Below are 17,125 nucleotides of genomic sequence, written 5' to 3'. Positions count from 1 at the left end.
CAAGTTATGAAATCCCTTTGCTCACTCTAGCTGACAGCGAATCCTTCCGGTCTTAATAGATTGTTCATAACAGATTCTTCATGAGAAAGTCAAGGGGAATCAAAATTCCGGGCTCAGCTGTAAGTGATACTATTCTTAGCAGAAACCAACCGCATGAATATTCCGTTACGCAACTTAGTCGATTTTTTGAGTTGTCAGTCTATCAACCTGTCTTCTTAGTGCGCTGCCAAGCTCGCTACCTATTTATGTATACATACCACGATGTTCGCTACCTTAGGTAGTCAGTGAGTAGTCAATAGAAGGTAGGTAGATATTTGTTGTGTTGCTTTATCGACAACTTTCTCAGTCCAATAAACAATTTTATCGTCCTATTCGGTCCTATCATTAACATCTTCGCCATGGCTAGCAGCAGCAACAACCACATCAACGGCGGTGCACCTTCTCTTGAGGTGGCCATCGTGGGTGGTGGCATAGTCGGTGTCATTACGGCGCTGGGCCTGCATCGTCGGGGCATCAAGGCAGTCATCTACGAGCGCGCGTCAACCTGGACGGAGGTCAGCGCCGGATTTGCGTTCACCGAGGCAGCACGGGGGTGGATGGAACAGATAAACCCTGATCTCATAGAGATCCTGGGCCGCATCAGCCAGAAGACGGACGCCAATTCGAGCAACAGCTACTGGGACGGCTATAGCCCACGTACCCGAGAGGACGCCGAGGACGAATCCAAGGCGCTGCTCTTCCGGACGCCGAACAACAAGCTCCTGTTCTGGGGCTGCGTGCGCTCGCAGTTCCTTAAGGAGATGGGGGCCCTGCTGCCAGAAGGGGCCGCCGTGTTCGGAAAGCAGCTCGTAAGCTACGACGACGAAGAGAACAGCAAGGTCATTCTCCACTTTGAAGATGGCAGCACGGCAAAGGCTGACGTTTTGCTCGGGTGTGACGGCGTCCACTCGAGCACCCGGAAAATCATGTTAGGCGCCGACCATCCAGCTAGCCGGCCGGGCTACACGCACAATGTTACCTACCGCACTATGGTCCCTATTGATGTCGGCATTGCCGCCATGGGCGAGAAGACTGCTAAGGGCGGCTGTATGCACTGTGGTCCGAATGCATGCCTGCTGACGTATCCTGTTCGTAGACATCCTACCCTCTCTATATGCGCACGAGGTTGCTAATGACAGTACACTTGAGTCAGGTCATGAGCGGAACACTGTTGAACATTGCCATCTTTGCTTACGATGCCGAGGAGTTCCCTGACCCCAACAGGATGACGACACAAGCCGACCGTGGCGAGGTCGAGCGAATCTTCAGGGACTGGTGTCCACATGCTGCCAACGTTTGGAAGCTCTACCCGGAGAAAATGACCAAGTGGGGAATCTACGATATGACCGACAACCCTCCACCGACGTATGCACGGGGCCGCGCCTGTATCGTCGGCGACGCGGCGCATGCCAGCACTCCATTCCTGGGGATCGGCGCCTGCACGGGTGTTGAAGACGCCCTCGTAGTCTGCAAGGTTCTGGAGTCGGTGCAGGCTCAGCGGGAGACCCTGAACGGCGAAACTGCAGCCAACGCGCTGAGAGAGGCGCTACAGACTTATAGTCGGGCCAGGTTGGAGCGTGGCCAGTGGGTTCCTCGCAACTCTGCTCAGATCGGCCGGATGTACCAGTGGCGAGATGGGCGGGACCCCGAGGGGCTCAAGCAGAAGCTCGCTAAGGCCGCGCAGACAATTGTGAGTTATGATATCTTGGCGCCGTTGACGGCTTGAGGAAAAGTTATTAGATGCTTGGGTTTTTGTGGCAGTTAGATTTTTAAGCTATCCTGGTTAATTGCTGTTCACCCTATAAGTTGATAATTCGCACTATCGCATCTCTTAGCACCGTATTTTGTATTTCTCTTGACTTCTTGACTTCTTGATACTGTACGAGCCACGCGCTAAGATCAAAGCTGAATAGTGGCTTGTCCACTAGATTACTGCAATATTTATAGCGATACTAGCCACTATAGCATTAATAATACCGTGCAATCCTTTTTTACTCGCACGTAGCTTTGCCAAGCCTGGATGTGTAAGACTTTTGGCCCTGACCTTTGTAGATAAAAACGGCTTGAAGTTTTAAGACCTATTCTGGTTGCATTGCCATGGCATAGGTTCATGACTTTATCAGACTGGAATTAAGAGTTCATTCCACATTATTATGTTTTTTTTGTATTTCTCTGCTGAATTCATCCCAAGAGAATATTTTACACGAGGTTAATTTATAACTATCAACAACGCATACATGCACGACGCGTCAATGCAATATTTTCGCATTGCATGGGAGAATATGCGTGCTCCTTATAACGACCGACCGAGCTTAGACAGATTAAGAGTGTCCGGTCCCAGAACGCAGCTTTCCTACAGCTCTTAGATATTTGCTAAGTTAACCTCGAAGCCAAACAGAAGCAAGCTAGTCTACAGTCTACTAATAGCTTACCTACTTTCGTTGACAACGTTAATGTCTCTACTCTCTTATACAAAGCTAAAGTTGCTTAATTACTTCATCACTAGAAATGCGGCATATATCAAAGAGCGAAGTACTTGAGATTGTTTATAAACTCGAGCAAGGTTTAGATAAAATAAATCCAAGTCATACATGATCCGTGCTTCCAGTCTCCCGATCAATATCTCTCGTGGGCGTAAAGCCCAACCTCACTTCTTCGACTCAACCTTTCATGACGGATCGATCGCCCTCGGACCAAAGATGGTTGGACTCCATATCGTTCAGCTTCCAGACGCCGTCCGACTTGACAGCCGCGCAGCTGTAGTTGGCGCCGGTCATGTACTTGTTAGGACCCGGCTCGTTGCCCTTGCCAGGTCGGCAATGCACGGCCTGCGCGGTGAAGGTGACGCGGGCCGTAGTGGGGGTGTCGACACTGACGCGCATGTTGGTCAGGTAGTGGATCGTGTCGAGCTTCTTGCCGACATGGTCGAACACCTTGGCCTTGAGGTCCTCAGCGCCGCTGCATGTCTTGCCGGCGATGTAGGTGTGGATATCTGGGGTCACAACCGACATGAGGAGCTGCTCGTCGCCGTGGTCGAGGGACGCAAAGGAGGCGTAACAAATGTCTGCGACGGCCTCACGGTCGCTTAGAGGCGGACCAGCGAGCCTGGCGGGAAGTGGTGTGACGGGCATGGTTGCAGTGTTTATTGGACGGTTGGTTGGTTGGTTGGTTGGTTTGCGCTGCTAATCTTGGAATAGTGTGGAATAAAAGTCGATTGCATCTCTCTTTATATTAGGTATCTATTTATATATCTACAAGGTATCGATGGTCTTACCGCTGAAAACTTTGGTCTCTCGATATACAATCACCGGAGACTGTCATGCTTAGAGACGGCCGGTCCATGTATTCCGGACACGCGTGGATGCGGCGTGTATGTAATCCCGCTACTACCGGGAGCTAATTACCACCGGGGGCGGATTACCTGACATGCTTATCCCTCAACCGCCGAGTCCGCGAATAATAAATCCGAAGGAAGAAAAAAAAGATATTCCCTAAATAGGTAACTTTTCCCACAACGCGAAGCCCTGATTGGGTGCATCAACCCACTTTATTTTGGACGCCAAAATAGTGCTGCAAGGGATGGATTCCATTGTTACGGCAGCACGGAGACTGGTCTCGTTACACAACAGCATCCAGGCAGCAGGCTCGGTCAGCCGGGAGAAATCCGAGGCGATGCTTTATGTTCTTATCTCCGGTAGGATCACGGAATACAACGGTTCAAAGTTATGACGACGGCCTGTTCGAGTTCCGAGAGCGCGGTAACGTTTGTGCGAATAATAGCGTAGCACTGTTGGTAAGCAGCAAACTACCAACACTTCTTTCTATTGTTCTACTTCCTCTTACTTATATTGTTCTACCCCCTACCCCCTTCTTTCTTTTCTGTCTATCCTCCGCAGAAATTAAAATTCAAGTCGTAAATGTCAATTTCACAATTAGCAAAATCCCCCTTATCCAACATGTCGATTCTTCTCACTGGCGGTAGCGGCAAGACGGCTCCACGAGTTGCGGCATTGCTCGCTGCGGACAAGAGGCCCTATCTTCTAGGCTCGCGTCAAGGACCTAGTGCTGGGTCAGATGGTCATCCCACCGTCAAATTTGACATGAGCGATGAGTCGACCTGGACGAAGCCATTCGAGAGCACACAGATCAAGGCCGTCTACATGATGGAGCCTCGAATTAGCGAGCCTTGGGTGCCCATGAACAAGTTCGTGGACCTTGCCAAGAAGCAAGGCGTCAATCGTTTCGTTCTATGTGCTGGAAACTCGGCAACAATTGGCAAGGACGGAATGGGCAGAGTTTGGGAGCATCTCATCAAGTCTGGTGTTGACTACTGTGTGCTTCGCCCGTCTTGGTTCATGGGTAAGTAACCCCAGCCGTTGGCTTTTATTAATTCATATTCTTATATCGCTAATACAACCCACAGAAAACTTGATTGAACCGGGTCTTGCATTTACCATCGGCAAGCTGAACAAGATCTTCACCGCCGCTCAAGATGGAAAAATCCCCTTCATTAGCGCGGATGACATTGCCGAGGTGGCCTATCACGCCCTGACGGACGAGAAGTCCTATAACAGTGACCTCAGGATACTCGGGCCTGAGAACTTGACTTACGATCAGGTACGATGACCCTTCCTATCTACCCATCCATTTCAATAGAAAGTTTCATAGCTCAATACTAACACGAAATGCATTCACAGATTGCCGAGACGCTTTCCAAAGTTCTCGGGCGCAAGATCGAGCACGTAAAGCTCGACGAAGCCGGCCGGATTGACATCCTAGTCCAAGCCGGTCTGTCGGAGTACTTCGCTCGATTTTTAACCCGTCTAGAGGTTATGGCTTCGCAAGACTTCGAGAAGGGGACATCGAATGATGTCGAAAGGGTGACAGGACACCCCCCACAAAGCTTCGAGAAGTTCGCTGAGGAGAACAAGGCTATCTGGTCTTCCAACTAGTTTCCTCAGTAGATTATTTGTCAAGTGTATAATTGAATGATCAAGACTCCCCAATCAAATAGACTCATGAAATCACATTTACTTCGCTCTTCGTAACAACTCTTTGATGCATGGACATAAGAATAGTTAACTATATACTTGAGGATGTTCTGTACTCATTGAGCTACCAATTTTACATGTGACGACATACTCAAACATTACCCTAAACTCGCGGCTTATGCGATCGCGGGGCTGTGTGCTGGTGGGTGTGGTCGTACCCCTATTATCGAGCTACCGCTCAACTGAAAGCTGCAAGATTGCGAGTACGGCCCGGTACAGTTCACTTGTCGGACCAAAACAAAGGTGTAGAATAAATTACTCTTAGGTGAAATACATCAGTAGATAGGTTAACATGAACTCATATGTGATAACAAAAACCTGACTGAGCTGTTTGATTGTAAAATGTTGATATTGAAGCTACTGACTAAAACTACGTGACTATTGCGGCTAACTTGGGGTTATTGATGAGAACTGGATATGCTAAAAACAAAGGGGGATGCACTCTGTTCAACTCCATTTCCACATGCCAAGTATACCCATCTCCTCAAACAATTACTGAGTTAGTTTGGGCACCAATTCATAATTGGTATAGTTCCACAAACCAGCCGAATGATCCGAGACCCAAGCGGAGCCGGTGTACCACGTGTTTCTGTACCCTTGCAACGAAAGAAGGTCCTTGTAGAAGCCGTTCTTGATCTCATCCGCCGTCACGCCTACGCCCGACGGGCCGGCGTTGGAAAATACCATAATTTGAGGCTTCGATCCGGGCGCAAGTGCCTGGAAATCCTTGATGATATTTGCCTTGACTGTTGCGTCTGGCAATTCAGTGGCCGAGCTGTACCAGGCCCAGAACGTGTCCACGTCTTTGGTTGCCCAAATGAACTGTAAGAGCGGCAATGAAGGGACATGGTATGTTTGGCCTGCGGCGGGTTTGGCGTTATAGTAACTGAAACCCTTAGCCAGACCAGTTTGGTTGAGTAAAGCAGTATAGAACGCCTTGCTTTGAAATTTAGAAAGTATTCCTGATTCGCGTTGGTCAAGATCAAATGGTTTCAGGTTATCGATCTTCGGGGGCACTGTGACAAGCAGCTTGTTGGCCTTGATAAGTTTTTGCCCGTTGGGAGTGTTGACGACGAGGCTGATCCCAGTGTTTGATCGTGTTGCGCTGCTGACGGTAGAGCGAAGCAAGACATCGGACCCAAGATCTTGCTGAGCCTTCTGAAACACCGATTGGGCGTCGTATGTCGCTGGGGCCAGTACGTCACCGTTGATTATGCCTTGGATATATGGAACGTCTGCTACTTTCAAAATGTAGAGTGTTGGTTGCTCGAAAACGTTGCCATTTGAAGTAGCAAACTGGGCGATGGTATACGCGACACTCTGGAGATTGTACTTTTCGACGAACTCGCCAAATGGCAGCAGTAAGTCCTCTGGGATCGGATCGGGCAAATGCGAAAAGTCTTCAAGGTATGGGAACTGGCAGCCCGGATATCAGTTCATGCCGTTACTAGGTAGTCAGGATATATCGAGATGGTCTTACCTTGGCAAGTACTTCGAGGTACGCACCGAAATCAGGGTTAGGGAGCGTTCCATTCTCTAGCTCCTTGCCCGTACTGAAATCAGCATACTTTGCGCCTACCCCCGGCTGCTCATACTGCACGACGGGAATGTCAAATCGGGAGAACCAATCCACGACGGCGGTGTTGTTCTGGAAGTTGGAAGGGCCATAGTTGACTCGCACCCCCGACGAAGCTGTGAATGTCTTCACATGACCACCTAGTTGTGCTTGCTTCTCAATCACGACAACGGTCTTGCCGGCATCCTTGAATTGGATGGCCGCATGTGTACCCGACGAGCCGCCGCCAACGATAGCAATATCTCGCTGTATAGTGTCTGCTGCGGAGAAGGACGTCGTATTCACCGAGGCACTTAGACCATGAGAGACCCAAGAGATGAGAGTGCCAAGCAATATGTTCGCTCTCATCATGATGGACTAAATCTAGAAAGTATATTTATATACCTTTCGAATCGAAAGTGAGGTTTGAAGAGAAGTGATTGGATCAAACGAATGGATGAGTTTTCTGTGTCGGCTTGGTGAGTTACCCGGTTTCGAACTGTGATCTGCGGACCTGCAGAAGTCTCATTATATAGATTCGATCCGGACGGTGTAGCAGGCTTCAGGATCTGGACATGGTTGAAAGGATGCTTATGTGTTGGTTATGTGGTTCAGTGCAGTGCCTCCAGCTATGTGGCGTCTCGCCCTGCCTGGGCGCCGAAACCACAATCCTGCTTGTTGGTTGTGGTCCAGCGCACACCTTTCAGCTCACGCACGTAAGACGCTTACTGTAGATATCTCATCACATATAATACCAAATTAAGTGAAAAAAAAACTACTAAAAATAAATACTAAATTACGGCGGTGGGAAACCTCACCTGCCGATCGATTGGCTAGGACCTCCCAATATGGTATACCCTAATATCAACAGGATTATAAACTCTCTCGTACTCTAGCAAAGCTTATAATAGTGAATTAATAGAGAAAGTTATTGGCAAACGAGTAACTTAACGTATTGTACGATGTCTTGCGAAAAAAAAAAAGTATAACGGACTATTATTTCTAGTATTGACTTAGTTGTCAGGCGGACAGAATGATTTGTACGCTATTGATCGGAGCGGTAGTACCTCAACAAGGGCGAACTACTTCGTAGTCGTTGTTGAAGATAATAGCCAGGCTACATGTCTAAACAGAAGCTGCCCGTTCGTCATTGTCCATGAGAATTAATCTAACCACGATGTGGGATTCGAAAGATGTTCCTCTTGCTTAGGACAAATCATCGCACCCGCATCCATATCCACGTCCGCTCCGGCTTCCGACTGGGATTCTCCCAGCTGGGCTATGAATGCTCGTATGTGTCCGCTTCTAAAAGACTCCTGGCGAGATGCTAAATAGAACCCATTCCGGACAACATTTCCCGAGCGGACTTACTATTGTGCGCGGCAATACTTTATTTACAAATACAGTCAGCAGCTTAATCCTGTGCCTCATGCTTCCAGCCGCTTGTCGTGTATAATACGGTAAATTGATAATTCGTTCAGGAATAGATTGTTGGCAATGCAGGTCCTAGTCCGCGTCGTTGAATTGATTATGAGAAATAACTGCCTTGACGTGATTTTCTGTACATAGATAGTGAACGATATCATGACTATATATCTAATAGTGGCAAATTCATTCTTGTAGTGTATAATATTTATTTGAATAAGAAACGATTGCTGGTTCGAATGATTTCTCGCCAGTTTCTTCTACCTAAAGCCTTGAACAAGACCTAGTCCAATTTATCCTCATTATTTTTTACCATCACCGTGGGGGGCACAGAGCCTTGACTAGGCCCACATCATCTCGACACAATGGACACAGACAACGGCGAGTGGGCAAGCGAGCCCATTGCCATCATTGGCATGAGCTGTAAGTTCTCTGGTGGTGCTAGCGACCCAGACAAGCTCTGGGACCTTATGGCCGCAGGGAAGACTGGGTGGAGCGAGATCCCAGTAGATCGGTATGACCTGAAAGGAGTTTATCACCAGAATCACGAAAGAAACAGCACGGTATGTGATATTACATCGAGTAGCGTACGCACAGTTGGCATACTAGGGCACTAATTACCGGGCTCAGACACATGTCAGGGGTGGGCACTTTCTTGACGAGGACGTAGCGGCTTTTGATGCGGCATTCTTCAACTACTCGGCAGAGATGGCTCAGGCAATCGACCCGCAGTTTCGGCTACAGCTCGAGTCTACCTATGAAGCGCTCGAAAACGGTAGGTTACTGCTGCCTCATTCCTCTCCAATGCTCTGACTTTCAACTGACTCGAGTCGAAGCGGGCCTGCCTCTCTCGCAGGTAATGGGATCTCAGACGTCCGTGTTTGCCGGTGTCTTCACGCATGACTACCAAGAGGGAATAATACGAGATGAGGATAGGCTGCCACGGTTCAACGTAGTGGGCACCTGGAGCCCCATGTCGTCCAACCGCATTTCACACTTTTTTGACCTCCATGGCGCTAGTATGACTCTGGAGACGGGATGTTCAACAACATTGGTAGCCCTGCACCAGGCGATACAGACCTTGCGTAACCGCGAGGCCGACATGTCCATTGTGACCGGGGCCAACGTGATGCTAAACCCAGACACGTTCAAGGCAATCGGGTCATTAGGGATGTTGTCGCCCGATGGGAAGTCGTACGCATTCGATTCGCGCGCCAACGGCTACGGTCGTGGTGAAGGCGTGGCCTCCCTGGTCATAAAGCGCTTATCCGACGCGTTAGCCGCCAACGACCCCATTCGAGCCGTGATCCGTGAGACGGCCCTGAACCAGGACGGTAAGACAGACACCATCACGACACCGTCGGGCGCCGCCCAAGTGGAGCTTATGCGCGAATGCTACCGCCGTGCCGGTCTCGACCCGCGCGGTACTCAGTACTTTGAGGCCCATGGCACAGGGACTCCGGCCGGCGATCCCATCGAGGCGGGCGCCATGGCCGCTATTTTTGGAGGGGGTGAGGGCCGCGATAACGAGACGCATTTCTTGCGTATCGGCTCCGTCAAGACGAATATCGGCCACACCGAGGCTGCTTCGGGTCTCGCCGCCATAGTCAAGGGTGTCTTGTGCCTCGAGAAGGGGTTGATCCCACCCTCCGTGAACTATGAGACGCCCAACCCGAAGCTCAAGCTAGAGGAGTGGCGTCTCAAAGTGGTGACAGCAATGGAGCCGTGGCCCCACGGTCTAGTTGCTGGCCCGCGCCGCTTATCCGTCAACAATTTCGGCTACGGCGGGTCGAACGCTCATGTCATCTTAGAGAGTGCCGACCCATGGACCTCCACACCCGGTCTGGATGACGTTACCACTCATGGCAATGACAATCACAATAAGAAAAACAACGGGCATACGAATGGCAACAGCTATACCAACGGCAAGAATCATATGAACGATACGACTGACAACACCAAAGTGCTGATCCTCAGCGCGCGCGACGAGCGGGGCTGTCAGCAAGCGGTCTCGGACCTCAAGGTATATCTGGAGAAGCACAGGTCGCTTGATTACGAGGCCTCTGAGCAGTTGCTAGGAGATCTCAGCTACACGCTGGGCGAGCGCCGGACACTCTTCCAATGGGTTGCGGCCCACCAAGTGCGTCTGGAGAAGGATAGCACGCTCGACGCCGTCATCCAACTCCTTGACTCACCTCGCTTCAAGCCCGGCCGCCGACCTTCGAATCGTCCGCGCATCGGCATGGTATTCACGGGCCAGGGTGCGCAGTGGTATGCCATGGGCCGCGAGCTGCTAACGTCGTACCCGGTATTCCGCCGGTCGATCGAGGCGGCTGAGGCGCATCTGCACGCCCTCGGGGCCGACTGGTCGCTCCTAGAGGAGCTACAGCGCGATGCGAAGACAACGAGAGTCCACGCCACCGAGATCAGCATCCCCGTGTGCGTGGCGCTACAGATCGCCTTGGTAAGCCTGCTCGAAGCATGGGGCATCACGCCTACGGCTGTCACAAGTCACTCATCGGGCGAGATCGCGGCTGCCTTCGCCATGGGCGCCCTTACTCATCGTCAGGCCATGGCGACGGCTTACTACCGCGCCGTGCTTGCAGCAGACGAGACGCAACGCCCATCCGGTGCCGCAAAGGGGTCCATGGCGGCGGTCGGCCTAGGCGTTGAGGAAGTGCAGTTCTACCTCGACAAGCTGACGAAGGGGAACGGCAAAGCTGTAGTCGCATGCGTCAATAGCCCCCAGAGTGTCACCATATCTGGTGACGCACCTGCCGTTCAAGAGCTTGAGGACCTGTGTAAACAGGATGGCGTGTTCGCGCGTCGTCTCAAAGTCCAGCAGGCCTATCACTCACACCACATGGATCCCTTCGCGGATACCTACCGAGAGCGCCTCCGAAACGAGATGGCGCGCGACGTAGCACATAATGCCAAGCAAAATCTGCAGGAAGCCGGGAAAACCCCCACAGTGATCTTTTCGTCCGCAGTTACTGGTGGACGTATTACCGACATCAAGCAAATCGCCAGCCCAGACCATTGGGTTGGGAGTCTGGTACAACCGGTGCAGTTCGTGGACGCCTTCATCGACATGGTGCTGGGCGATCTAGATGATCCGACGGGTAGAAGTGTTGATGTACTGCTTGAGGTTGGCCCTCATACGGCGTTGGGCGGGCCTATCCGCGAGATCTTGTCTCTGCCCGAGTTCGAGGGCATCGAGCTGCCATACTGGGGCACACTGGTACGTGACGAGCATGCAGGCGACAGTATGCGATCGGCCGCTATCAATCTCCTCCGCGAAGGACAGCCTCTCGTCATGAGCCAAATCAACTTCCCCGTGCTTAAGTATGACAACGAGAGCCCCCGCGTCTTGACGGATTTGCCGTCGTACCCCTGGAACCACACCATGCGCCACTGGCAAGAGGCAAGAGTTAACCGGGCTATCCGCGAGCGCAGTCAGCCACCGCACGAGCTACTCGGTATGCCTGTCGCCGGTAATGACCCCGGCGTGGCTGTGTGGCGCCGTGTATTGCGCCTTGCCGAAACCCCCTGGATCCGTGATCATATGGTGCAGGGCAGTATTGTGTACCCGGGTGCCGGCTACATCTGCCTGGCGATCGAGGCCGCGAGACTATTGGAGCAGGCAGGTAATGCAGGGAAAGACAGGCCCGGCAGAAGTACTTCGGGATTCCGTCTGCGTGATATCAACTTCCTTTTCGCCCTGGTAATCCCCGAAAATGCCGACGGCGTTGAGATCCGGACTACGCTCCGGCCGGTCCCTGAGCGAGAAGTTGGCGCCCGCGGATGGTGGCGCTTCGAGGTATCATCAGTCACGCTGGAGAATCGGTGGACGCTGCATGCTCGGGGCATGATCACGCCGGAGCAGGAGGCGGCAGCCCCCGAGACGGCAACGACCGGGACGGTAGTCACGGTAGAGCGACGCCCGCTGTCTATCTACACACGCCAGAAGGACCCTCAGGATATGTTCGCTAACCTCCGCGCACGTGGCGTCTACCACGGCCCCCTATTCCAAAATACGACCAAGATCATCCAGGACGGGCGTGAACCGCGATCTATATGCGACATCACGATCCGGCACGAAGCCTCTTCCGACACGGACCCGGCAGTGGCGGCACAGACTACCCTGCTGCACCCGATTACACTCGATGCTGTCGTCGTAGCCTTCTATTCCACACTGCCGAGTGTCGGAGCCCTGCAGGAAGACCCAAAGGTACCGCGGTCCATCGCGTCGATGTGGGTGTCGAACCAGATCAGCCGCGAGATTGGTCGCACGCTACACTGCGACACGTCACTGCTACACGACGACCCTCAAAGCGGGCGTGTAGACGTCACTGTCGTGGACGGTCAGACGGACGCCACGGTGCTAGAGATCCAGGGTCTCGAGTGCGCCTCTCTAGGGCGCGGCAGTGGAGCCACAGCGCGACAGGACGCAGCTAACAAGGGCGCGGCCGCGGCCGCTGCCACTAGCAAGTGGGAGCAAGAGGTGTGTAGCAAGCTCGAGTGGAGTCCCGACCTCTCGCTTCGACAGTCGCTGGCTCTAGCACAGGTCAAGAAGCAGCTAATGTCCGCTTCCCCCGAGTCCGAGGCCGACGCGGACATCGCCAGAAATCTACAGCGTGCATGCGTTCTTTTTGCTCAGGACGCGCTACGTGCGCTCACCCCGGAGGATGTATCCAAACTACAGAAACAGCCACATCTCGCAAAGTACTACGAATGGTTACGTGAACTGGTCCACAAAGCCGCCGAGGGACCCAGTCCTCTAGCTCTCAGTAGCGAAGAAGGGACACTGGACAGTCCTGAGAAACGTCGAGAATACATAGCCGTTACGGCCTCGCAGAGCGTCGATGGCGAGTTGATATGCCGCATCGGTGCCGACCTCACGCCCATCCTCCGCGGTGAGCTTAACCCGGAAGTCAGCGGGCTGCTGCATCAGTACAACGCCAACTCGATACGTCGGTCACCAGCGCTTGAGAAGCTCTCGACGCTCCTGCGCAAAGTCGTACACAAGAACCCGGCTGCCCGTGTCCTCCAGATCGGCGCCGGAACCGGGTCCCACACCACACGTCGCATGTTGGCAGCACTTGGCACGCCCAAGACACCGCTGGTGGGTAGCTGGCATATCACGGACCCATCTTCAGAGTCATTGGAAGATGCCCGTACTCACCTTGCCGAATGGGCTGATCTGCTCGAGTTCGACCAACTCGACATCGAGCAGAATCCAGCCAAGCAGAAGTTCGCCCTAGGGAGTTACGATATTATAGTAGCTTTCCATGCCCTGCACGCGACCAAGGATGCGATCAGTGCTGCAGCCAATGCGCGTAGCCTGCTGAAGCCAGGCGGCACGTTGTTGTTAGCGGAGACGACCAAGGACCAAGTAGATGTCGAGTTCATATTCGGCCTACTGTCAAGCCGGTCGCAGGGAGAGGAGCCCGACTACCAGACAATCCCGACCCTCACAACATCCTTCTGGGATGGGGTGCTTCGGGATGCCGGGTTTAGTGGTGTCGATCTCGAGGTTCATGACTCACAGAACGATATCATGCATACCAGCAGCATCTTCATGTCCACGGTGCCGCTCGCCGAACACCAGAAACCCAACCTCAGCCAAGCCAACAACCGAGAAAGCTTCGCCGTGGTCACCAGCAGCAAAGCTCCCCCGCCTCCGGGCTTCGTCGATCTGCTTTCCCGTCGCATCCAGGCCCAGACCGGTACAGACACCCCCGCCCCCGCGCATCTAATACTCGAGGAGAGTAGCTTAGACGCCTACAAAAACAAGATCTGTGTTTTCGTAGGCGAGATCGACGAGCCCATGCTGGCAGACCTCGATGCGGTGCGCATAGAAGGACTCCGTGCCATGGTCACGCAGTGCAGCGGTCTGCTCTGGGTCACTACCGGCGGTGCTGTAAACAGTGAGGCGCCTGAGCAAGCTGTCAGCCAGGGCTTCCTGCGTGTGCTGCGCAATGAGTACGTCGGCCGTCGCTACCTCTCCCTAGACCTTGGCCCCGCTCATCCGGCAGAGAGGTGGTCCCAGGGTGGAGAGAACGTCGTGTCGGCTATCGTGCGGGTGCTCGGGGAGGGATTCGGGCGAGCCGACACCGAAGGCGGCCCAGCCGATTTTGAGTATGCCGAGCGTGATGGCGTTCTGCTTATTCCCCGTATTTACAAAGACGAGCAATGCGACAACGCGGTTGTTGGTTCGCTTGTGTCGAGCTGGAGTGAAGTACTACAACGGACCCAGGACGAGAAGGGAGATGTCGATGCTGTTGCTAGCATTCCCCTAGAGCCCCTATTTCAGGAGAATCGGCCACTACGGCTGGAGGTGGGGATCCCGGGATATCTGGACACGTTAGCCTTCGTTGACGACGAGGAAAACTACTGGAACCACGAGATGTTGTCGCCAGAGCTAGTTGAGATCACGCCGCGTGCGTACGGACTTGGCTCGCGCGACGTTTCGGCGGCGATGGGCCAACTCAAAGATCGATCCATGGGCCTCGAATGCTCGGGTATCATTACGCGCGTCGGTGCTGAGGCTCAGGAAAAGGATTACAGTGTCGGCGACCGTGTCATGGCGCTCTTGACAGGCGCTTCTTTTGCTAGCTGCGCCCGTGTCCCGTGGCACGGTGTTGTTCGGATACCCGGTGGCATGGACTTTGAGACTGCTGCTTCACTTCCCTTAGCATTTACCGTGGCGTATGCTGGACTTGTCGACATCGCTCGCCTTGCGCCCAAGCAGTCGGTGCTCATACATGCTGCGGCTGGGGCCTTTGGGCAAGCCGCCATCATGCTGGCGAAACACCTAGGTGTCACCGAGATCTACGTCACAGCCGGGTCTCAAGAAAAGCAAGACCTCATCCGGCGCGAACACGACATCCCTGTCGAGCGCATCTTCAACAGCCGCGACGCGTCGTTTGCCCCAGCCGTCCTAGCCGCCACGAAGGGGCGCGGCGTCGATGTCGTGCTCAATTCGCTAATTGGACCATTACTACAGGCAAGCCTTGGCGCTATCGCGCCGTTGGGCCATCTGATTGAAATCGGGAAAGGAGAGATCGAGGCCAACAGCCTAGTCGCGCTGGAGTCCTTCTCCCGCGGCATTTCGTTCACGTCGTTAGATGTCCCGACACTCTTGCGCCACCGCGGACCCAATATTCACCGCGCGCTTGGCGAGATCGCCCGTCTCTTTGACCAGGGGGCCCTGAAGTCGGTCCACCCCGTCACCGTTTACCCCATGCAGGATGCCCAGGCCGCCTTCCGGCTCGTGCAGACCGGTGCCCAAATAGGCAAGATTGTGCTGTCGGCCGGGCCTGAAGAACGGGCCAGGGTGATCCCACGGCCGAAGGGTCTAACGGCCCGATTCCGACTGCGACCTGATGCATCATACCTCATCGTCGGTGGCGTCGGTGGTATCGGACGGTCGGTCGCGCAATGGCTAGTGGATCGCGGTGCCAAGAACTTAATATTACTATCTCGTAGCGCCGGTGATCTAGACCTTGACGAGAACCAAAACACCAACGGCGCTCTTTTCGTGCGCGAGCTGCGCGCGACCGGTTGCCGCGTAAAGCCCGTCAGCTGCGATGTCGCCAGGGCCACCGAGCTGGCGAAGGCCCTCCGTGCCTGCGAGGACGAGGGTCTGCCGCCGGTGCGCGGCGTCGTACAGGGTGCTATGCTGTTGCGCGACGCCATCTTCGAACAGATGACGCTCGACGACTGGCGCGCTGGCCTACAGCCTAAGCTCAACGGCACTAGGAACCTGCACGCTGCATTCTCGCAGCCGGACTCTCTCGATTTTTTCGTGATGCTGTCGTCTGTATCAGGAATTGTGGGCATAACGTCGCAGACCAACTACGCCGCCGGTGGTTCCTACGAGGACGCCTTGGCACGATGGCGTCAGGCCCAGGGCCTGCCGGGTGTGACGATCGATCTTGGACCTATCTCAGATATTGGCTACGTTGCGAAGTCGGCCAAGGTGGCCGACCGCTTGCGCAAGGATGGCGACTTTACTATGCTCGACGAGGACATCGTGCTCCGGGCCCTCAAGGCTGCCGTCACTCACCCGCTCGGGGACCGATTCCAGATCATCGTGGGCCTCAACTCTGGTCCTGGCCCCCAGTGGGATATCGACGGCCGCTCGCAGCTCGGACGTGATGCCCGCTTCTTACCCCTGCGATACCGCAACAAGGCGTCATCGCTGGCCGGACCGTCCGATGGGGACGACCACGGCGGCCTGTCACTCGCCACGCAGCTCGGGGACGCCGGATCCTGCGAAGAGGGAGCCACTCTTATCGGCAACGCTATCGCCTCCAAGCTTTCTGACATATTCATGACCCCAGTGGCCGAGATCGACCTGAGCAAACCGCCGGCCCACTTCGGCGTTGACTCCCTTGTCGCGGTCGAGCTGCGCAACATGCTGGTCCTCCAGGCTGCTGCCGACATTTCCATTTTCAATATATTACAAACGCCCTCCCTAGCCGCCCTAGCAGCCACCGTTGCGGAAAAGAGCCGTCACCTCGCGACGGCTGCTTAGAGTCCCAGGTTGCCTTGTACCGACTGATTGGTGTACAATAATTGACTTTCTTATTTCTCAGAGGTGGATAGAGTGCTGATTTGACTATATACCGGGTTCAGATTTCAAACGGATAGGATATCTCATGTTAGGTTGAGGGCAACAAAGGTAACATCTGTTAGACTAGGATCCATTTCCCGTCTCCTGTGGGCCATTCAGTATGTAAAATAGAGTAGACTTTTTACGTGGATTGTATCGTAGATTTCCTTCATAGATTAGCGTCTCAGATTATATTTTGTCTTTCTGCATATTAAAGCAGGTTTTGAATGCAACAGTACAAGACGCTTCTGCATACTTCTACTACAATCGATCCTCTGGCGTACTACGATAGATTTATTTGAGTTCATTTATTATAGTGAACGAGTAAGTTCATAATCAAGTGCTGGTGATTTGGTAACTACCTAGGTACCTGCTATGTATCTTTAAATTAATCATTTCTTGTTGTCACCTTTAGAGGCACGTTTGTACCAACAT

At 53.4% G+C, this 17,125-nt stretch overlaps 5 protein-coding genes across 5 annotated transcripts; 3 read left to right on the top strand and 2 right to left on the bottom strand.

The window, feature by feature from the left end:
• Positions 1-398: 398 nt before the first annotated feature.
• Positions 399-1,765, top strand: F5Y00DRAFT_269452 (putative salicylate hydroxylase; the record flags this gene model as incomplete). Its single annotated transcript, XM_048012449.1, has 2 exons — positions 399-1,127; positions 1,193-1,765. The coding sequence occupies 2 exons, from the start codon at positions 399-401 to the stop codon at positions 1,763-1,765; spliced, it is 1,302 nt and encodes a 433-aa protein (XP_047865388.1).
• An 820-nt stretch (positions 1,766-2,585) lies between these two features.
• Positions 2,586-3,407, bottom strand: F5Y00DRAFT_235727 (uncharacterized protein). The gene is made up of 2 exons (XM_048007610.1): positions 3,314-3,407; positions 2,586-3,261 (listed from the first exon to the last, which is right to left on the bottom strand). Exon 2 carries the CDS (start codon positions 3,168-3,170, stop codon positions 2,700-2,702), a length of 471 nt encoding a protein of 156 aa, XP_047865387.1. The 5' UTR covers positions 3,171-3,261; positions 3,314-3,407; the 3' UTR covers positions 2,586-2,699.
• A 588-nt stretch (positions 3,408-3,995) lies between these two features.
• F5Y00DRAFT_261592 (NAD(P)-binding protein) lies at positions 3,996-4,991 on the top strand (the record flags this gene model as incomplete). Its single annotated transcript, XM_048011228.1, has 3 exons — positions 3,996-4,398; positions 4,463-4,656; positions 4,737-4,991. 3 exons carry the CDS (start codon positions 3,996-3,998, stop codon positions 4,989-4,991), a joined length of 852 nt encoding a protein of 283 aa, XP_047865386.1.
• Positions 4,992-5,582: 591 nt separating this feature from the next.
• On the bottom strand, positions 5,583-7,017 carry F5Y00DRAFT_269451 (FAD/NAD(P)-binding domain-containing protein; the record flags this gene model as incomplete). Its single annotated transcript, XM_048012448.1, has 2 exons — positions 5,583-6,506; positions 6,571-7,017. 2 exons carry the CDS (start codon positions 7,015-7,017, stop codon positions 5,583-5,585), a joined length of 1,371 nt encoding a protein of 456 aa, XP_047865385.1.
• Positions 7,018-8,299: 1,282 nt separating this feature from the next.
• F5Y00DRAFT_269445 (putative polyketide synthase) lies at positions 8,300-16,612 on the top strand (the record flags this gene model as incomplete). Its single annotated transcript, XM_048012447.1, has 4 exons — positions 8,300-8,633; positions 8,701-8,845; positions 8,907-16,132; positions 16,331-16,612. Exons 1-4 carry the CDS (start codon positions 8,436-8,438, stop codon positions 16,610-16,612), a joined length of 7,851 nt encoding a protein of 2,616 aa, XP_047865384.1. The 5' UTR covers positions 8,300-8,435.
• Between the last annotated feature and the right edge of the window lie 513 nt (positions 16,613-17,125).

This window comes from Daldinia vernicosa, assembly GCF_022497035.1.
Source record: "Daldinia vernicosa strain CBS 139.73 unplaced genomic scaffold F5Y00scaffold_20, whole genome shotgun sequence".
Lineage (NCBI taxonomy): Eukaryota > Fungi > Ascomycota > Sordariomycetes > Xylariales > Hypoxylaceae > Daldinia > Daldinia vernicosa.
Note: the sequence above shows the minus strand (reverse complement) of the source record. Positions and strands in the feature narration are given on the sequence as shown.